The sequence below is a fragment of the Micropterus salmoides genome, unplaced genomic scaffold (assembly GCF_014851395.1).
Source record: "Micropterus salmoides isolate LMB-PRFRI ecotype aquatic unplaced genomic scaffold, ASM1485139v1 Ms_hic_scaffold_22, whole genome shotgun sequence".
Classification (NCBI taxonomy): Eukaryota; Metazoa; Chordata; class Actinopteri; order Centrarchiformes; family Centrarchidae; genus Micropterus; species Micropterus salmoides.
The window spans coordinates 9,172,050-9,194,993 of NW_024041373.1; the positions used below are offsets into that span (position 1 = coordinate 9,172,050).

The following is a 22,944-nucleotide window of genomic DNA, read 5'->3' on the forward strand; positions in this document are numbered from 1 at the left end:
GAGCTGGAGGGATCATGAAAAAAGGAAATGATTTCTGTATTAACTACAGGGCAGACTAGCCTGTGCTCCCCTTCGGCATCATTTCGAGCATTAGAAACTCAAAAATGTAGGGCAGACCTCCCTTTACAATTCCCCCCCTCCCTCCCTTCTGCATCTTTTGGGCTAAAAAGAGGTGTTCAAATTCTGCTCTGATGACTGGCTTTTCCTCTGTATCTCCGCCACCTCCACCTTAGGAAGCTGGACTAAATGCAAAACTCAGACACACAAAAGCTGAAACAATAGCACCCTTCTCAAAAATTGTATTAGTGAATAATTCTTCACTCACTGCTTATAGTTTGAGCACACCTACTAAAAGCAGGTTTCTCCTAAACAGACTAACTCTCAATCTAACTGGTCCTTTTCTGTTGTTCTATGTGTATCTCATTTTTCCTTATCTAGCCAGGACCAAATGTGTCTGGCACCAGACAATTGAGATTTTGATGTGTGGTCGAAATTGCCGCATTGGCCCAGCTTCCGTCTCATTTTCTATTCATTTAAATGTGCGCTGGCTCTGCATCGTAGCCAACAACCACACTGGTTATGTTTATGGATGCCTCAGAGTGCTCGTGCCTTTGGGTGGCATCCCTCTCCCTCTCACAGGACTGCGAGTACTGACTGACCCAAATACATTGTTTTGAGTTGTGGTGGCACATTTTCACTGAGAAAGTGATTCATGCATCATGACCAACTCATTGCCAAATGAAATGGTTTATTTGTGAATCTCAACTGGAACCATGCTCACGTTTGCTGTATTTCATTGTGATCCATTCAAACTGAAATTTTTCAGTCCTTTAAAGGCGCATCAGGTGCAATTTTCACATCTCAAAGCACACAGCTGATCATCTGCATGGGTCTCCAAAGGTTGATAATTAACATCAGAGACTCTGGTAACCTGACCAGCTGCTGAGACCTGCTGATTGTAGCTGCTGAGGCTTTCAAATCTCACTCCCCAGTCTCAACTCCATTTTGGAACAAACCCCTTCTCCCCCTTCCCTCTCTGACTACTCTGTTTTGGAACCAAATCTCTCTGCCCATTGGAATCAGAGCACTCCCAGTCTCTCTGCCCCCACCATCTTGCATCTTGTCATGCTTAACGATGGAGGATGGTGCTACAGTACGAGCCAGTGAGCACATTTCATTCTGAGCCAAAAAAGCACATGAAAGAGTAAGATTTCTAAAGTAATTTGCATAGTGATATATTATCACCTCACTGTATTTCTATTGCATTTCTGCCCTAGTAAGCTAGCTGACTTTGTATTGTGAAAATATGAGTTAATTGTTCTTAAAAAATCCTAAACTAGAGTCCATTAGATCATGAAAACCATCACAGATTATCGATGCCCCTTTAAATTAAATTTGGTTGACCCATAAATCATTTCATTTATTGCACCGGGGTGGAGGGGCAAGATTGAGTGTTGTCATGGAGAAAGATGAAACCTCTCCTGTATCCGTGTCCCAGCAGGAGGTGTAGATTGAGCTCAGCTTCAGGGACATTATGTGAGATAATGTACATTAAGGCTATTAGTTCTCATTTAATATTGATTATATACAATAGATCATAAAACATTCAGAAGATAACTAGAAGTCTGATTCAGTTGACCACTAAACTTTAATGATTGTCCAACCTTAGCTTAGCAGCTGTAACGCATGGCAGGCCTGGCAAGCTTTGGATGGGGCTGTGGTAAGACCGAAACTTTGTATATAAAGAGTTTGGAGTTTGGAGTGTCTTTTTTCTTAGTTTTCCAAAACCAAAACTACAAGAGAAATACAATAAGAACTGGACTTAACAGTGTATTAAAGTGCTCTAATGTAAGTTACAAACGTTAGCATGTCCTGCTAACTACCACCTATAGTAGTAACTTTCAAGTCAAAGGCGGACATAACATTACCTTGTTCATGAAAAGCACATTCATTGTTTATTTCTATACAGCTTGAAGGTTTATGGGTAATATAGCTGCTCTTTATGAGATTTTCTGGAAGTTTAGACTTCACCACCCCCAGCTAATGTTAGTCAGTCAGTGTTGATTTATGACCTTGCTAATGCTCCTCCTCAGCTCATTACTACTATGCATAGATTTAAGAATACATGTACAATGGTAAAAGCTATAATGATTGTAAAGTAAACCCATCCTCCAAACACTCAGTGATTAATGGACACTGTCAGTATGGCGCAACATTAGCGTAGCCATTTACCAAGAGCTGCATCTTGTAAGAGCTCTGGAGACAGGATGGCACATACTGCTAACGTGTTTTGCTCCCAGATGAGGTGAGTTATTGTCAAGATCTTACATATCAGAAATATCTTGTATACAACCAGAGTTGTTTAAACGGCTTTGTACATGCACTACTACCTGCCACATTATTGTTAATACTTTCATAACAATAGCATGCAAGATAAAGTTTCCCCAGCGGACTGGCAAAGTTTATCTCATAAAGTTCAACCTCTCTGTTTTCAGCAAACAAAGAAACAAACACATGCACGCGCACACACAACCTTGTCTCATTAAGCTAACTAAGCAGTCGTCCTCAGGAAGAAAGGTGAGCCAGGGCTGTACAGTTTCTGCCATTTATAAACTACTTCCCCAAATTAGCCAGGTCCCCTGTGAGGAGAGTTGGGAAACATGCCACTGAAAATGTACATGTGGATCAAGAAGCAGCCCAGCTTACTGCTTTGAAAAGGAAGAAACACATAACTTGAGTGTTCTGTGGTGCTGTTTTCCGTGAAGAAATTATTATAATAGCCTCTTGTCCACAGTTGCCCTAAGGGCATAATGATGCAAGATGATGTTCATCGTTTGCTTGCATGAAGCTGATGTTTTGGGTTTAGTTTTGTGATACAAATTTTTTTTAACATTCTTTATCCTGTTTCTTTTGGAGATTTTTTAGCTGCAGGGCTTCTACTGTATCTAATGCTAGTCACCTCAGAGCTCATGCATAAATCAAGAACATTAACCAACATGACTATTGAGCAATGTGGAAAGAAAACACTGATAAGTAACAGTGCTGTGTGCAAAATTACTTTAGCTCCAAATGACCTTGACAAAGAAGCAACGCACATGGAAGTGCTTTATCTTCTCTTTTAGTTACGATTGTGTACAGTTTAATTAATGCCGTGCATTTCTGTGTACACAAGCAACCTCAAGGGAGCATGCAAATATTCTTTATGGGTAAATGGCCACATCAGAGTTGATCTGTATTCAATTAATCAGAGTGAGGAAACCACAGAGGCGCCTGCGCAAACAGAAAATTCATCAATGATTTCAAGTCCAATAAGGCTGTAGACAACTCACTGTCCTACAGTGAGCCTATTGGAGCGCACATCCATTGGCTAACAGTATGTTGTTTATCTATATTTATGATAAAACAGTCAATTTTTCAACTTTCCCAGCTCCGTGTTGCATTCAAAAAGAAGATTTGTTAGTAGACAAAAATTCTGAAAGGAGCCCTGTAAACTAATTCATTTTATTGAAAGTCACAGTCATTAATGTTGACTCAGAAATGCTTTATTTTCTGGGTCTGACAATCTATTTTGTTTTACTCACTCATTCTGTGTGTGGCTGCAGAGTCCATGAAAATGTATTCCATATACAGGCGGAGAGTAGACAGGTTAACAAAAAGCCTTTTAGGAGAATGTGCTGCTTAATTAGCTCATCAAAACACAGCATCCCAGAGTGACACTAACTCCACTGCCACTATCATCTCAGTATTTACTGTAAATAAAGGAAATTGCCACTGGGAGCTCTGTGAAAGTCCTCAGTTAAACAGAAGAATCAACAACATAATGTTACAAATTCTTTGCCAAAGGTTCTATCAACACTAAAGATGCAATAAATAAATATGTATATTTACCAAAATATGTACTAAGTGCAGAGGGTTGTTCACTACCAATGCCTCAACAATTACTTCATCAGGTGCAGATATTTCCAGCCTTTGAAACCTGCTTTCTGGTCTGTTTTCGACCCAAATCTCACTGCCCATCGGGATTTCCGAACCCTCGCATCCCCCTACTTGCCTTCTTGCATTTTCAGCAGCTCAGCAGTGGACGGTGTTGCTATATGAGTCATTGAATGGCAGCACTAAACAGTTTGTTCTCAAGACAGAAATCACAAAGCATAATTATAACACTATCATTTTGAATGGTTACATATGAGCTTTTCACTTGACAATTTCGTTGGACCTCATCTCTAATGAGATCGCTTGTAGTTACTGTGATGTGACTGATTATTGTGTCACTTAAAGGCCACCATAAGCTTTGTCATTAATAGGGATGGATAAAACTTAATGCTACTGTCACAACTGTCAGCAGAATTTTTTAATACTTAAGTACTGCCCTAGATAAAGCACCCACTACCTCCTACATGGATGAAACAAAAGTCCCAGGAAGGTATTTATTATTTTCCATTTTAATAAAAAGTTCCTTTATTGCTGATACAAACTGAGAAGGGAATAATATAAGAATAATAACAATAAGAAGAAGAATTTCAGTGAACCTGACATGATTCCTCTAATGTCTAACTCATCAATGAAGTCAAAAGAATGTGTTATCTTTGTCTGAGGGTCTCTCTGCTGGACAAGCTGCAGTGGGAAATATTATTTACATGTTCTCACACTGGGGGAGCAGTGATCATAAGCTCTGTCACTCACTGTTTTCTGTACAAGGTAGCATTTGGAGAGATATAAGAACCGCCTCGGTATATTATATAACATCACTTGAACTTTAGTTTTGATGATTTTAAGGGGATGTGTTGAATGCTTTTGCAAATAATTCTTGTGTTTGTTTTGCTCTGTGTGTATTTGCTCTGAGTGGTAAAATGGGCTGGTTTGTTAAGTCATAAGGCTTGTGAATGCATAAATGTATATTAAAATGTCTCTCAGTTGATTTACTGATTGTGGTAATAATGTGGCAATCATTCCATCCCTCTCTGTTGCATAGCCCACCCACATGGGGCTCTGAAGAAGATCAATCAAATGCAAACACTGTTAGATGCAGGTCTGCTTTGCAGTCATCAGTCCTAAGTAAAAGCTGTCACTGAGCCTATGTCTTGCATTTGACCTGATATCGTGTCAAATACGACAAAGATACCAGCACGCACTTTGTTACAGTCCTTGTTAAATACTGTTAAATATCATAGTTAGGGGGCAGAGGGCAGTCTCCCTACCCCTCCCCATCTCTGATCTAATAGCCCCATGGGGAGAAGCTTAGCCTGTCCACTTCATGTTTCCCATTTGGTGGTTAGAACCCTGATGGGGATGTTTAAGGATAGGAAACCTTAACGCCCCCATTTGTTTTCCTGTAGGTAATCGATGGCAGACTCAGGGTTACAGCTAATGTGATTTATGTGTCCTATTTCCACTGTTATGCTTCATGGACAAATTGTCTTTGGTGATGTAAATTCCCCAATCTTTTCACAACTTGCTGACACTGAATCCTGGCTGCCAAACCCATGTAATTAATCCATGTTTGTGTCCATTGCCCCCCCCCCCCCCCCCCCGACTACTAACAGCTGCAAATCATGACATGCTGAATGTCGTGGCACTGAAACTTGTTTCTTTACTTAACACTCATCTGTATGAAGAAGACAAATGCAGAGACAAAGACGGACACATTTCCCCTGCATTCCTTGTCAAAACATGGTGACATGTCTCATGAAAATTCTAATTGGCCGGTATTTCTGGATTTCAAGTGACACAGCACAGTGACATTAATGACGCCTCACTCTTGACTAATATGTAAATCATCTGCAGTCTAAACACAAAGGAAATCAAATCAGCCAATTCATTCAGTGATGCAAACCCTTGTAATTATGCCCCTATCTGTGGCACTTAGGTATACATTAATATCTATCTCAACTCCTCTGGGGAAACAACGATGAAATAAATATGTAATTTTGTTAGAAAAGTGCATGATGTGCTTAAAAGTTGCACAAGAAAATGTGCATACAGTACTGTATATGCAATAGATTTTTAAATAGATTTCTTGCAAAAATACAAAGTCAAATCTGTTAATAGTATAGAATAAATAGAAGAAAATAGGAACAATGTACGGTCAGAGAGGTGATATAAACAGTAAGCACAAGGGGGGGAAGGAAGAATAGGCTACTGATTGAATCAGAAATTGCAATCAGCCAAAAGGAGAAACTGCACTTGAAAGCCCAATTTTGTTTTCACTCCAACAGCAATGTTTAGAAAATATATTTTATGCGTTATTTAAGCTGAGTTCAAGGTGCAGCTTGCAGTGTTGAATTTCTCCCATGATATCTTTTCTGACAAGATGAGAAAACATGTTTCTCAAGCTGCTGCACTTGGTTGTCAAGGGAACATTTCTGAAAATGGAGTGTGCTATGAGAAAGCATGCTCAAATATTTGCATAAAGGCAAATACCACATTTAAAGGCTAAGAGATCCAATTGAGCGTTTTATTTTTCCAAACAGAACCACTTTCACTACAACTCTAAAAGCCAGGATGAGAAAGCCACAGTGTAGCCACTGCATGGCTTCCTTACTTTGAGTCCTCTGATTGTTTCCTGTAGGTGCTTTATGTTGTAGTGTATGTGGCGGCATTCTTTATCATTTGCTATCTGTTGTGTGTTAGCCTGCCTGGAGCTCAACAGTGATGATGTAGTGTCCCTTTCCAGGAGCCAAGGACAGTCCTCTGTACGAGGCTGAGCAGAACCTGATGGACAAAGGACCAGAGAGCAGGACAGACAAGACTCCTGGATGTATTTTAGGTGGCTAAAATCTCATATATCAAAAAATATAGCCTTGTGTTGGTATAACAGTATAATTACATTAATCAGGACTGAGAATTTTGACACAAACTAACTGTAAAAAAACATAAACCTGTGCATAAATCAGCTTCATCTAAAAGAGACAATACCCTTAAGGGACAGTGATGTTATTTCCTCTACGCTCATGAATTATAATCACACAGTGAAGGAAGACAAAAGGGGGAATGCTGAGCATGTATAAATGAAGATATTCGAGCAGATGTGATTCAGAGTCCGAGCCCAGGTTAACTTCCCTTTTTAATGGAGAGGTTAACATAGTCTCGGACTCCATTGTATACCACAAAAGGCATGTAAATGAAGGTATAAATTATAGATTACTGGATGAGATGTGGGAGGAATAGCAAAGTGGATGATAGAGGTGCTGTATCAATCTCCCATACTGATTTTAGGGGGAGTGAAACTATTAAGATCACAGGGCTGTTCCCTTGTGGAACAGACAAGCCATCCACTCATTTACATTTACAATTCAGGCGTTTAGCTGATGCTGTTACCCAGAGTGACTTTGAGCAAACGAGTGAGCGGGTTGCAGTTTAGAGTCTGGCTCAAGGACACGTGGCTGTTAATGGCAGCACTGCTTGTCATGGGGATCAGACCTGTGACCTTTCATTACACAATGATTTTTCTAACCAGGAGGCAACGATCTCTAACAATCTGTTAAATGCATTGCAGTAACATTTCAGCACCAGTTGGTATTCATTTGAAGCTTGTCATGTGTTTTATAAAGGCTAAAATGAAAACGCTGTTTAGGGAACACAAACTTTACAATTTGCAAAGTAGGATATAATTCATCTCCCAGCTGGTCATGTCTTGATTATGGTCGATAAATCCAGAGGAAATAGTCAATAAGTAAGCAGCTTGTTGAAAGCCAAACGGCTGTTTCACTTGACTTCATAATTTTTCAGACATGAAGCTTCCATATGCTTCCATGATAAAGGCATGATAGAAGTCATAAACAGCCATGATGGCCGCTGTCAGCTGATCCACAGCTGGTAAATCTGTTATCATATCCATTCACAACTGCAAAAATCTGCATGATTGATTGAAATTATGTTTCGCTGTCATTACACAGTTGAAAAGTGCAGCCACCCTGCATTGAAAACCAATACATTTGACTGTTCAGTAACGGCATTTCATGAAGTGAGCGGTAAATGGCTTCATACTGTAGTAATGAAAGCAGTTGGGTTCCTCTGAGGAAGGATTATCGCTAATTGGCCCAGCTGGATAAACAGAGCTAGCTGGTGTTAGCATACTGCATGGCAGAGCAAACACACCAACCTTTTCCTACCTTTATACATTTTTGCATGAGTATTATCTCCCAGCCCCAGGCATTATTACATCTCAGAGGATATAAATGTTCCCTTGACATTTAGTCCCAACCCTACACATCTCCTGCTCTTATTTTTTCTCTTCTCATCATGTCACTCTGCATCCTCATCTTGTTGCCCCCCCCGCCCGACCTTTCTTCTTATTCTTCGCTCTCTCCTCATCTGTACCTCCCCTTGCCCCGCATCTCTTTTGGTCTCTGGTCCCATCTCAGGCTCCTGATTCACTGCTTTGTCAGTAGATCAATAGAAAGGCTTTCTGTCAGGAGGAGCCACTGCACGCCTCACCCCGGTCCCCCCCCCATGTCTCCCCAGACTGCAGACACACAGCCTGCTGGGAAGCTGGCTTTCTACATCCCATACTGGAGAGCATCTCCTCTCCCCCCACCTTTTTCTCCTCTCTGGATCACTTTTCATCTCCGCACCTTGAACCACATGGAAAGGAAAAAAATGCACGGTGCCTTAATGGGCTTCTCAAAGAAGCCAGGAAACCAGGGCTGTTTCTGGGAGCCAACAACGAAGCCAACAACGAAACAGCCTGAGAAAATAGGATATCAGCACAAGACACAATGTGAAAAGAAGAGGGGGATGTGAGAGAGAAAAAAAAACGGGTGAGAGAGAGAAGTTGTGCATTTAGATAAGCTGCAAAAGGCTGCCCCCCCACACACACACTTACCCAACCCCCGCTTTTCTCCACCCCCTGGAAAAGTGTTCTGTTCCTCTCTCTCTCTCTCTCTCTCTCTCTCTCTCTCTCTCTACCTCTTTTCTCTCTGCCTGGCTCTGCAGCTGTGGTCTGCTGAGCGTCACCTCCACACAGCAAGTGCCTTTACTTGAGCAGAAGAGGCAGAAGGAAGAGGAGGGTGGTAGCGAGAGAGAGAGAGAGAAAGAGAGAGAGAGAGAGAGAGACACACACACACACACACACACAGAAAGAAAAAGAATCCCGGGAGTGTGTCTGAATGCACCAGAGGAGCATCTCTCTGACTTCGCAGAGAGGGCTGAGAAGGGCACAGAGACAGTCGGGCAGAGGCAAGAGGCAGGCAGCGTTGGAGTATCACAGCGCTGGTGGTGCTGGCAGAGCATGCTGAGTGGAGACAGGGGAATCCACTGGCGCTGTTGATCCTGGTGTCCCTGGCAAAAGCTGCTTGAGCAGGAGACAGAAAGCGGCGCAGCAGCCAGGACCCCGCCGGGGGGGCAGCGTTTACAGCGACAACGAAGCGTGGAGACAGCTGATACCTGCACATACACACACACGCACACAGAAACATACGGGAAAACACACATGCACACAAACACACAGCTAAGTGGGGAAGGTGAGTCAGATACGCTGCATTCAAAAGATTAGCTGCAACCTTCTTCTTCTGAAACACACAAACTTACACAGGAAAACAGATACTAAATGTTTTGTTTTCTTGTCCGTGGATGGTGGATGATGGAGAGGAAAACTTCTGGAGAGGAAATTCTCTTTTAAGCAGGACTGCAGAGATTTTCCCACTAAGAATAACTTCCTTTTTGGGGGAGTTGGAGGTTTAAACCCCCTATCTAAGCACAACACAAAAATAACCTCTATTCTTAGTTGCAGAAATTGAGAGCGGTCTTTGTGACCATTAAGATGCCTCATCCTGATTCAGTCTGAGCAGTAAGTGGATTATGACGGCAATATTTTGGGATTTCTCTTTTGCTTGAAAAGAGAGAGAGAAATATATCCATGACTGGTGGATTTACGTCTGTCAGAGAAGGAGAGGATCCCGTGCGTTTTCTCCTCTCTTCTGTGGATTACAGATGGGCTTTGTGATCCTCCAGTGCAGTCTCATGGATGATCGCTCGCTGCCAGTCATTAGGATAAAGTACAAAGAGGGACACAAGTGAGTATTCAGCTGGATTTTTATCTCTGAAGGCATAAAGCTTGTATGAAAACAAGGGTGTCGGAAGTGAATCTGTAATGAGAACACATTGTTGCTTTTTTTCTCTTTTAATAACAGAAAATGGGACTCTTGATTGATTAAACTGCTGTGTTGTGTGTAATGAATGATTATCAGGGTGTAAACGGCAAACACACCTTGTGAGATTTATTATTTTTTTTTACAATAGTGAACCTGTATGTTTACAGACCATTTGCCAATGAACATAATTTACTAAATGAGGGGTACTGTCTACCCGGCAGGTGGCTTGGGCTCGAGTGGAGATTGATTGAAGTGATCTGTGTGAATCCTATTAATGCATCCTGGATTCTGGCCAAGGCAGAAGCAATGGAGGGGAACACCGCTGTCTAGCAGCACTATCTGATCTGCCTCCTCAGTGGACAAACTGAGTGCCCTCTGCACTCTCTCTTCAACAACACTCCTCCTCCTCTTTTCACCCAGGCAAGGATGGTACCTCCACCTCCCACCAACAAGCCCCACGTGTGCCTTTCCACCATCCTGATCATGAGCAGCATGGCGCTGATTGATGCCTACCTGGTAGAGCAGAACCACGGACCACGCAAGATTGGCATCTGCATCATGGTGATGGTGGGAGACATCTGCTTCCTAATTGTCTTGCGTTACGTGGCGGTGTGGGTGGGTGCTGAGGTACGCACAGCTAAGCGAGGCTACGCCATGGTCCTCTGGTTCCTTTATATCTTTGTGCTGGAGATCAAGGTCTACTTTGTGTATCAAAACTACAAGGCAGACAGAAAGAGCCTGGACGCTCTCGCAAGGAAAGCGCTGACGTTGCTGCTGTCCATTTGCATCCCAGTGCTGTTTGTGGTGTTAGTTGCTATCGACCATATGGAGTATGTTCGGGCCTTCAAGAAGCGCGAGGAGATCCGTAATCGCCTCTTCTGGGTGGTGGTGGACTTGCTGGACATACTGGACATTCAAGCCAACCTGTGGGAGCCTCAAAAAAAGGGGCTTCCTTTGTGGGCGGAAGGCCTGATGTTCTTTTACTGCTACATCCTGCTGCTCGTGCTGCCCTGCGTGTCCTTGAGTGAGATCAGCATGCAGGGCATCAACATCGTGCCCCACAAGATGCTCCTGTACCCCATCCTCAGCCTGGTCACCATCAACATCATCACCCTCTTCATCCGCGGGGGGAACATGATTCTGTACAGGGACGCCAGGGTATCCGGGATCCTAATAGGAAAGAACGTGCTGGCCATCATCCTAAAGACCTGCAGCTTTGTGCAGTACCGGAGACAGTTGCAGAACGCTTCTCCTGCCTTTGGGGTGGAGATGCAGAAAAACTCGGTGGCCCACGCTCGCCCTGCCCCCACTCCCCCTCAAGTGGTCATGCAGGACCAGACGCCCCTCCCTGAAGTGACAACGTGCGAACACACATGACAGAATGGTGAGGTGAATCCTGGAAATGTCAATATGAATATACATGACCCTCAGGACGCTGGCAGGGCACAATGTTCCACACCTTTTACGGCAGTGAACACTCACATGAACACACGGGAGATCATGATTTCCACCGATGCTTAATGGCACACGAGACACTGCAGACACTTAGCAAGGATAGAGCAGTGCTGTATCCAAAGCTGCCATGGTGCAAAATACAGTATAACTTGTAACTTTGTTAAAGCATTTCCCCCAATGAATTCAGTTAACTGTGTATTTTTTCTAATCGTACAAAAGAAAAAAATGCAACTACTGCAAGATTAGAGGATATATTTTTGAATTGTGTGTGTTGCATTCTAATCTTAAACTTAAGGGTCTGTGTGCTGTTTGTGTGTATTTCTGTTGCTCGAATGTTTTTAGTAGTCGAGGGCTTTAACACAAAGTCAGTGGGAGCAAAGTAATGAGAATGAAAATAACAGTTAAAGCTTTCTCTTCAGAGAAGTGTGTTTTTATATGTGATTCTTTGATAAAGTATTGTGTACAAGATAAAGGCTTTCTCTTTCACTGGATGTCAAGGGGTTTTTCATGAAATAATTTAAAGTTATCAGGTCAATTCAGTATATTTCACTTCTTAATTAAAATTCAACAAATGTCCTTTAATTAACCTGGGTTACAAAAGAAAATAGACAATGATTTTCTTTCGCGCTGGTTCTATCTACAATTAGAGACTACTTAATTGCTGAAGTTGGTGCCTTTGCAATGTCACTCATCTTGAGTGTGATTGTTAAATTCCAGGCTGCTTATTTTGAGTGAGGAGGGGAGCATTTGAAATAAATTCTCTGTGCAGTTATGAACAGTTCGATCACTGCAAAGGATGACTATGGTGCTGTAGTCATAGGACAGAACACACAGCCATGAGGCAACACTGCAGATGGATAAATGATTCCCAAATAAGGAAACCTGTTTTAATATCCTCCTCAGGCACTGACTGTCTGTGTTTGTGCTTAGTGGCAGATCTATGTAAGCACTGTCATTTTTTTCTTCACATGAAAGGACAAAATGGATACTTTGGTCCAGTGATGGGAATCCAAACAACAGCCAAGAAAACATCGTCTTCTAATGTGACAAATCTCTTTCTGTCTGGAGCAATCTTTCTTCTCACCATCACCACCAGTTGAGTGAGAGCAGAGGCTTTTTAGTATTTTCCCCCCCCCCCCCCCCCCCCCCCCAAAAAAAACAAATAAACAAACACACGAAAACCTCACAGAAGGAAAGCCACTGAGAAATATATTTGCGTGACGGAGGATTTTTACTGGGTGACGTAGGGTGATGTAAAAAAGCAAATAATATACTGAAATACTGTCAATGGTGCCTCAGTAAAAAAAAACTTCAAAATTTTTACAATAGGTTCTTTCTTTTATACTCAGGTTACTTTCCTTTGCATAATGTCTCTCTCACCACTGACTGCTTGCATAATTTAAAGCAGACTGTCTGTCCACATGCAGAAGCTGGTCCAACATTTTCATCTGTGCACAGCTAGAGGAAGGTGGCAACTTGGTTATCACACTAAGACTGCTGTAGCCAGCATTATTTGTCAGTGTTGATAGCTTATAAAGTTAGTAACATCAGCAATTTAGACACAATAATATACTATTGGATTGTATTGTTTTTACAGAACTGTAGCAATGAGAGGAAAACATTATAAAGTTATACTGAATGTGCTGAATGATGAATTCAGTTGATGAACAATGAGGAAATGGTTCTGCTGAAATGGGCTGCATAGCAGATTTGATTGTTTGACAGACAATGTAAAAATTCGGACAAAAACAACACCGTTATAGTGTGCTCAAAAATCAGTATACAAAGGTGTGTAGTTTGCACACAATACTTACAAAAGAAGGCAATTCAAGTCAGTATAAATGTGCTTCAGTCTAATTAGTCTAGTTAACCCCGCACGTGTCCTCCCATCTTATAACCTACTGTGGGTAGGCTGCGCACAAGGTAATTCTATCTTAGGTTAAATAAAAGTCTACTCCCCCTTTTAAAGCAGAAACAACATACAATTGGCAGTCCATAGTTTTTAACAGCTGGAGCTGTAGGTAAAAGCAGAAAATGCCGATGAGAAAAATCTCTTTAACAGTTACCATTCAACCAGCAACAGTTGGTTTATATAAGGGACATTACTATTCTTGCATAATTGTATAGGACCCTCTTGAAAAATCAAAATTCAAATTCATAATTGCAAAATACATGTATATGAACAGATTCCAATTCAGGATCAAAGAAGGTCTTACTTCTATTCCAGCCCGCAATGTATAGAGGGCAGGGAAACACCCTGGACAGGTCAGCAGCCCACTGCAGGGCTAACAAACAGACAAGCACACTCTTTTTCTATTATTTCAGTCTCTAGTTCAGTGACCTGCAAAAAAGAGGAAAAAAGAGCACCAATGGAAAACAAAGAACACAAGGAGCACATTATGCAAACTAATGATAAAATTCAAACCCAGTTCACTCTTGCTGTGATATGGCAACTGAACCACTGTGACACCCACATTTTCATTCATTCTCAAGTGCAGTTTAAATGTTGGATAGGTAATTCAGTTATTTTACGTATTTTAAGTATAAAACACACATAAGTGAAACAGTGCATTTGTATTTGAAGTTATGTATTTCCTGGATGCTGGGTGAGTTGCCATGAATGCGACCAGATGATCTACTACAGTCCCACACCAAACCACACAGCTGGAGAAAGTCTTTCTGGCTCTATCCAAAAGCCTTAACTCGGTGTATTGTATGTGGATTCTTTAGTCTGTTAAATCAAACATGAGCAGAATATCAGGCAGCACACTGTATCTAATTACTCTACTATTACAAGATCTGATGTACATATCTGGCAAAATGTATAAAATGGCATCACTGTTCATCAACATTTGTTTAATCTGTTTTTAGTATGAACACAGCGCTTTTTATGAGCATACAACTAATGCTCACATCAGTATGTTTCTATCATGTTCAAATGGCTTTAAGAACAAAAAGATAGCCACAAGTATGCCTTTAGGCAGTCACCCAACCCAATCTACCCACACGCTCCCACCCTACTGCAAATCACCCTTAACGCACTGCCAGATCCTGAATGAATGTTGCATTCATCCAGATGACCATGTTTTTTTTGCTTTGCACTCTTGAATGTTAATAAACTGGGAAGGCTGTTGGATGCACCTCCACACTTACCACATTAACACTGACAAAGCGGCCTGTGCCAAGCAAGCAAGACAAACGGCTGCAGTAAATTCACAGCTCGACCTTCGGCAGTCTTGGACGGCAACAGAGCCGAGAAACAAATGTATTTTTCATGGAAGGTGTGTTAGGGCACGAGGAGAACAAACTGGTACAGAAAATGAATGCTCATCAAGTATTGATTCTCTTGTCTGGAGGGTAAATATTATACATATTTAAAAATCACTCTCTAAAAAAAAAAAAAAGGTGTTTTTTTATTTTTTAGATGAAGCAGAGAAAAGAGTGTGATACTTCTGAACTGAGTGTATTTGATGCTTCTCTATAATACTTTAACTTGCAGTGTGCATCTGTCAATAAGTGAAGCAGTCCGTTCACGTGATAATGAATGCTTTAATCTAAAATTCAGATGCTCTGCGCATAAGCAAAGTAGAGAAAGGTCAGAAAGTTATTCTGCAAAGTTAGAGACTCATCCTATTCCTACTAAACATTCTATACGTACGCAGATTTTCCAAGGGCATGCACATTAGCTCTGGGCAACATTTAACATCCTTGAACAATTTTGCTGAACCGCCGCAATTATCTATTCCTCAGTCAAAACACTTGTGCTACTTATCTTTTTTTTAGTGCACTCAATCACCAAATTACAGCCAGTGTAATTGCAAAACAGTTTCCTCACATATACCCTTTAGACATGCGTCTATGCATTTTATGAGAGAAGATCTGAGCGCAGAGTTGCTATTTGCAGCTCCCCTGTAACAGGAAAGGTTTATCTGTCTTGCTCATGCACAGTTAGGCGAGGATTAACAACAGCTGTGAAGTGTGAACTCTGCAGAGGATCAAGCCTGTGACTTGCAGCTACAGTATGATCTTTCTAATAATCAGGTCACTCTGCTGGACTGCCAGCAACTTTCAGGCGACCCAACAGGGAACCCAGGTGTCGGAGATGAGAGCCGGTCGCTCCTCTCGCTGTGAAGTGTTGAATGTAAGTGTGAATTATGGAGAGGTGTTTCAATATTTAAACTTGTTGTCAGTTTCTTGAGATTTAGCATTTAAATCTGAGCTATTTTGTGGGGTGGTTTTCACCTATAAAATCTTTAGATGGCTTATGATTATTTCTGTTGCTTACAGGGCTTTTCCTCAGGCACCCATTTATTTGTAAAGGTGTCGAGACCTAAAAGAATGTTTTCTCTGTGTTATACCTATTATTAAAGGAAACGTTGATTTCTACACATATCTGTGCAGCCCTTTCTCACTCCCAACGCATCAAATCCTGCAGCATGGTCTGTGGCTGTATACTTCAAACTATGACACTATAGGTACGCTCATTTCTGGAGGCGCCCCTCTAGCGTAAAGTTTTCATGTGCTGTTGAAGTCAGGTGATGTATAAAGAGCAAGAAAAGTTTGCAAAGGCAGGAGGTCGGGGTGGTTGGATGAGTCAGGTACATGACTTTTGCCCAGGAGACTGCTTTTTGTGTAAAACCAATAGTCAACGTTAACTTTAACTTAAGTTATGTAACTCAAAGCTATGGTAGGGAATGCTGCCGAAACTAGCAGGATAACTAGATTTTGAAAGTATAAAACCAAAAAATCCCACCCACACACATGTGCAGTGAGTGCACAAACAGAGGCAGGTAGAGACGTAGGTAGGCCAGCCAATCATTTCAATAGGAAGAAATTAAATGATTGGTCGTGCTTATTACAGTCCTGTGACAGCCATACATACTGGATATTTTTCATTTTACCTAAACAAGAAGTTTTGGTGCCTAAACCTAACCAAACTGTGAGCGTTTCACAACTTTAACCACATCTAATGTTAATCATTAGATGTGGTTAAAGCAGCTAATGTTGATGTGTCAATATTACTCGTAAGCACCTTAAGCACATTGAAAGAATATCTATTTAATAAACAGGCTTTCTTTTAAACACAGCAGCAAAATATTTGTCATTACAAACGCTTGGCCCCTCACGGTTTCACTCATTTTCTCAGCCTTATTTCCTATAATAATAAATTATGGAACTGGGTTGGTATTGCTGGAACTGCACTCAAATGGTTCTCCTACTCCTACAGACACTGTTCACATTTATATTTATTCGGTTTTCAAATTATAATTATAAATACTACCCTGGGATCTTCTTCTTAACTGCTCCTGTGGTGTCTCTTTGCTATGCCGATGACATGCAGCTTCACTTCTCAGTTAAACCTAATAACCTAAAGAAATACCACCCCTCATGACTGACTAGCTTCTATTACAAACTGGATGTCTTAAAATTTCTGACAAAACTGTGGTTTCACTAAGAAGGTCAGTCATTATTTGCAAGGGAGGGGATAAGTTGTGCCACATGGGGGTCGGGGACATCAGTGTCATTTCATCACGCAAACTCAAACGTCAGGTCCCAACTTTGAATTATACTTAGATAGTGAAACATTTCAGCTATGTCTCCTAGTTGTTTTCTTATCAATGTATCGGTTTAAAGTCCTCCTGTTTATAGTCATGTCCCATGCAACCTGATGAATGGACTTCCCATTTTTGGACCTCTCCCACTACTCTGTCCTCTGTCCAAACCCACAATAGAGTTGAAGCCTGTCTGTGTTCTATTTATAGAAACATGAGATGATGGTTTCTGGTATAAAATGCATAATGTCACATCATTTCAGTGATGCATAAGAATGCAATGTAAAATTACAGTAAAATAGCTAACTCAACTTCCTCCAGGTCTTCTGGCTCAAAATTACCACATCCCTGCCATTTTAACAAAATTGTGTCATCCAGCAGTAACAGTATAGCTTCATATTGTAACTTGACAAGATTTTCTCAAACCTGTCTGTAATTGTTCAGACACAAGAATCAGGACTCCATGAACATTAAAAAATAACATTGAACGACAAAAACAGTTTTTTGATCTTAGATGTGCTTAAATATGTGGTCACATGACCATTTTTGTCTATGGTTACTGAGAAACAAGGGGTGGCTCAACTTCCCCACAGGCTCAAATTACCCCGCTCTCCCCTAAGTCACATTGAACCATAGAATTAGAGAGAATGAAAATGAGTCAGAAATCAACAGAGGAGCGGTAATTCAGACTGTTTGAGCCTAATGCTTCTGTTCAACCAATAATTGTTAAAAACTGATTTCCAGCTCTCATCGGGCCAGTCTTCCCACCAATTAATCCACAGTTCTGTAGTGATGCCTATTCCACCAGGCCTGTGATTTGTAGAGGGGATTTTAGAAAGAGTATTAAATATTTCATTCTCTAATTAATTTTAATATCATAGAATTTTGAAGTATAACAAGACAATCATGGTGAGAAGTGGTTTGTTGTAGGGCTGTCCCCGACTAATGATTTACATAGTCGAATCGTCAAGTCCTGCCTATAGTCGACTGATAATCTAATCATGTGTGTTTTTGTGCACGGCGATTGCGAGCTGGGGGGGTAGGAGGGGAGGGTTACACATGGTGGCTCCGCTTTAATCTTGAGAAGCTGCAGAGCTGCAGTCTCTATTCATTCAATTTACACTGTAAATTTCCAGCTATACTGAGGCTTTTTGAGGACCCATTTCTCTCTCTCTCTCTCTCTCTCTCTCTCGCCTGTCATTCACAGGTCTTGTGCAGAGTTTTGGATGCATTCCGTGCTGCCGACAACTGCATGCATGTCGCGGTTCCTCATGGGTCTATTTCAATTAGCCATCTATTTAAAAACGATAAAATATTCTTTGTGTGGTTCATCAATGGTGATAAATTATCCGAAAGTCCATTTGAGATTGACAGTTGAATCAGGCTCCGCCCATCGAAGCATCGAAACTTCAACTATTTGGGATCAGCCCTAGTTTGTTGTTTGGTTTATGTACTAAATGTGTTCATTCCCTCTGTCTTGAGGTAGAATTTGAAATGTTTAGGACTAACAAATTTAACGTGTTCATACTTGCACAACAGGTCCACATGCTCTACAGTCCTACAGCTGCTACTTATTAATAAGGCTAATTTAGATGGATGGGTCACGACAAACACAGGACTTTCACCCAGGAGACCGAGATTTGCGTCCCATCTGAAACCGAACTTATGAAACGTACTTATTTTAACCCAAACCATGATCTTTTCCTAAACATAACCAAGTAGTTGTTTCCTTAACCTAAACAAACTGTGACCGTTACACTACGTTAACCACATGTTTAACATTACCTGTCACTGTTTTGGGGAATGGTCATATAGCCTTGGGGACTCACTGTCTACATAGATGTAGAACTTTAAAGCCATATGTCTCGAGTTGCACATTGGCTTGCTAACAATAGGGCGAAAGTCTCAAGTGTAAGACTGAAATTCAAGATTTCTATTGTGAGAACAGCATAATGCTCACCACAAACAAAACTCTGTACAATGAGTGCAATGAACAGTGGGTATAATGTAAGTTCTTTGGAAGAAGCTACCCTGGTGTTCTCAGTATGGATATCATGGTGGAGGCTGCTTTGGCATGAGTCAAAAGAGCTGAAAGGATGCAGGATAGGTGCCTTGCAGGTCTTCTTATTGTTGGACTATTAAGTAATAATGTATTAGCTGGCTTGCTATGTCTTGTGTTGTTGTGCTTGCTTGATGTTTGGCTGTGTTAGAAAAGTTGTCAAAATCAGCCAGAGGTTTCACAGAGGTATGGCTGCTAGCTATAAATCTCAAGTTGTTGTTACATACACGTAACATTACTGTAATTGCTCTTGTGTTGGTCACTGTCTGGCTTTGTTGGCAAGCTTACTAGCCAAGTTTCAAGCAACATTATACTGCTGCTGGTGGAGAGCCAGGCAAGCAGGCAACACAACCAGGCTCAGCAGCCTCTATGGACATAATGTTAGGTAACGTTAATGTAACGTAAGGAAGAGACCGAAGGGGATGTTGACGGTGAAGCTAAGAATAGAAAGAGAGAGTGAGCAAGCGAAAGAGGCTGGTGGACAATGGCAAGAGCTTCACTTCACAAGACTTAATGACAGACGCCGAGCTGGCTTTCTTTCTGTTGGACTGGTAAGTAATAAGGGAAGACTAACATTGATTTAAGTTGGAAAATTAAAAAGCAAACCACTGTTAATTTTCAGTAATGAAAACATTGAAAAAATGTTCGTCAACCAACTTTTTTTCCATACCTAAGACAAGATGGTGACAAGCTAAAAAAGAATGTTGATAATAAAACTTTTGAAATGTATATTTTGCTAAAAGGTTTGGGGTAGACTATCGAACATTCAAAAAATGCATTATAATTACCCCCCAAATGTGCGTCTAGCTAGTCTGTCAGAATATAAACAAAGCATCCCTGTCACTGATGACCTGTGCAGATTCCAAGGAACCCAGGTGATGCTGTCCCAAATCAACAGTGACTTAATTACAACAACAAGATGACATCAACACAAAAAGGGTTTCGTTGACTAAAGGCAGATCTGTGGACACACTTTATTTATAACGGAAGATGAGTAATGTTGGGTTGAGTTAATTTGTTAGCAAACAGTAGTTCGCTAGCTTCAAAGTCTGTAAGTGAAACAACGGTGCTTGACAATTTTATAACTTGTCTGGGACAAGTTATCACATCACATCTTGCTGCTGTAACGTATATAACCTACAAGTTTATGTATTTATTTATATATATTAGGACAAGTAACTTGTAACTGTGCTCAATCCATTTTTACATGCTTGTCCTTACCACATACCTGCCACCATTTAGTTTTGAAAATACAGGGGGGGGTTTTTTGGCCGGGTTGGGGTGGGTTAGTTCAAACTGTTCAGTCCAACTCTGGTTAAATTTGCTGATTTATTTAGAATTTTAGGTGGAACGCCATCCGGCCCAGACATTTTGACAACAGCCAATGTTCAGTTAGCTGGCCTGTCCACCTGCCAGCAATTGTTCTAATGGCTGCATTTGTTGCTTTACGAATTTCAACCCTTGAAGGTTTTACCTTGATACCAAAAATAAAAATAGCAAAATAGCTGCATGTTGCATTATTCAACTTTTATTAGGCCTAATGCGGTCACAACTTTTTATTTTAGAGTGCTTTTTGAATAACTGTACAAAAGTAAGTGAATCCCAATACACATTCATATATCCATTTCTAAATGCGTCACTTAATTTTTGTCTGAATTTTTAAGATGCAGAAAGCAGAATATAACTGACTGTGGCTATATTTTCTTTGTAATATTTTCCTTTCTTGCAAAGTTTTTATCTAAGTGAGCAAAAGACTGTAGAATGAATACAAATGATGACTACTTTCAGCACCAGATATCTCCAGATCACTCAAATAGCCCTTGAAGCTGACTTCATAGAATAAGTATATAGCACAAAGCATATACTTGAGTGAAAAGTTTTTTACAGTAGTGCAGACATCTGTAAAATTTAAACAGACTCAGAGGACGAGGCCTTTTGATGATACAGACAGCTTTTGATCCTCGTTAAAGAAATGTGCTAGGAGGCTGCTGATCATTAGATCAACTTTATTAACATGAAGTGAAAGGTCAAAGGTGGATCAGCTGGTTGTAAATGGCTATAATATATACTACCGGACTGCCAGGGTGGTATAGATAAAGTGGCCTCTGGAGAGGGCTAGGGAGAGAGAGAGGAATATCGAGCAGCTTGCAGCTCAGTGAGGGATGTGGGGAGGAGAGAGACAGGGGTTTGCTGGTGTTCACAGACCAAAGAACTTATATAGATGGAAGCAGTGAGCTGAGCTTTACTGTGGCCAACAGGATGGAAGGAACAGGAGGGTAAGTCACATACTAACCGAACAGGAATGACCCCTCTCCCCCCTGGGAAATTGTTTAGCCAAGATAGCGAGGGGGTAGGAGCCATTTCCCCGCCATCACCAAACCTGGCTCAGTTATGATAGCCATGTAGTGACATTCCCTAACCTTCTTTGTAGCTGTGGACACAAGGGGGATTATTTATAAGCTTATTAAACCGTAAATTTTGAAACAGTGTTGGACAATGGGTGGGAGGCATTATTAAGCTGCCAAATTGCCAAGCTGATAAAATAGTATACATCAGCCCTATTCAATTGGCCCGAAGTACCCTCCATGTGGCCCAGCACATAATGATATGAAAACAAAAGTAAACTACATGTATATTGTATGGAAGTAGCTGAAGAGTGAGCTATATCGTTTCCTTCTCATCTTTGTTGAGTTTCACATGCTCTGTACCGATCACCGCCAATCTAGGGCTCAACACTGTCTGACCTGCAGCCCCTACCCTCCTCTGTGTGTCTGCAGAGTGCCTCCACTCCACGTACACACGAAGCGAAGTCAGCCAGCTGACTGGTACCAGCTCACTCTGTATTTTGATGTCAGGAATAGGTTATGACTTATTTTACTGACATTTTAGTTTAGTTACATTAGTGACTTTGCTGTTGTAAATCATGTTGCTGCTCTAAAAACAACATTTAGTTAATACAAAATATTAAATTCTTTTTTCAAATAAAATATTTTTTCAAAGGCAGTTATTTAGTTATAAATAGGACTGATAAGAGCATCGAACTGAACCAATAAGGAGTAGCAATACAATTGTAATGATTCCCATCCCAACTTGTGAGAAAATGTCTGCCCCAATTGAAATTATAATTGAATAGCTCTGGTCTAGATGAAGGGAGGCAATCACGCACCTTGTGCTTAAATATTCCAGAGATCAGGCAGTGTAGCTGAAGTGTTAAATAGTATAGTTTTCTCCACAAACCATTCACTTCCAGCTTTGACACCTACACAACCTTGTAGGATTTAATCGTTCAGTTTGACAATTCCTCCATGGACCCACGCTCATGTAACCTAATTAGTGACAGGAAAGTAGGCAATCAAGATGAAGCAGGGTGGATAAAGGGTGTGGGATGGACAACATAATGTGATACGAGATAAGGTCAGAAACCAGAACCTCAGAGCTGATATGTGAAAAGGAAGATACAGATTAGTTCTGAAAATAAATGAGGAGGTTTTATGCAGATGATTTCTGAATTTCCATTAATGACCTTGCTCGGTTTAAGTGTGTCATTCTGGCAGTGAGATGTTTATTAGTTAATTATGGATTTATGAGGTGAGAGGTAGTGCTCACACGATCACCCTCAGCTTGTAGGTTGCCATGCAGAAAGGAAATACACAGTTAGGGAAATACACTTATTCACTTTCATAGGGCAAGTAACATGAAAAAGAATATCTGTCCTTTACATACAAGGCCAGCATCCAGTTAGCTTATCTTAGCAAAAAGACAAAAAGGGTGAAACAGCCAGCCTGGC

General features: G+C 41.0%; 1 protein-coding gene across 1 annotated transcript; it reads left to right on the forward strand.

The window, feature by feature from the left end:
• Positions 1–8,952: 8,952 nt before the first annotated feature.
• Positions 8,953–12,542, forward strand: LOC119917742 (transmembrane protein 121). Its single transcript, XM_038738182.1, has 2 exons — positions 8,953–10,013; positions 10,313–12,542. The coding sequence occupies exon 2, from the start codon at positions 10,518–10,520 to the stop codon at positions 11,466–11,468; it is 951 nt and encodes a 316-aa protein (XP_038594110.1). The 5' UTR covers positions 8,953–10,013; positions 10,313–10,517; the 3' UTR covers positions 11,469–12,542.
• The last annotated feature ends 10,402 nt before the right edge of the window (positions 12,543–22,944 follow it).

Bases quoted from the DNA above. Each gene is read 5' to 3' on its own strand.
- LOC119917742 (XM_038738182.1), top strand. From the start codon at position 10,518: ATGGTACCTCCACCTCCCACCAACAAGCCCCACGTGTGCCTTTCCACC.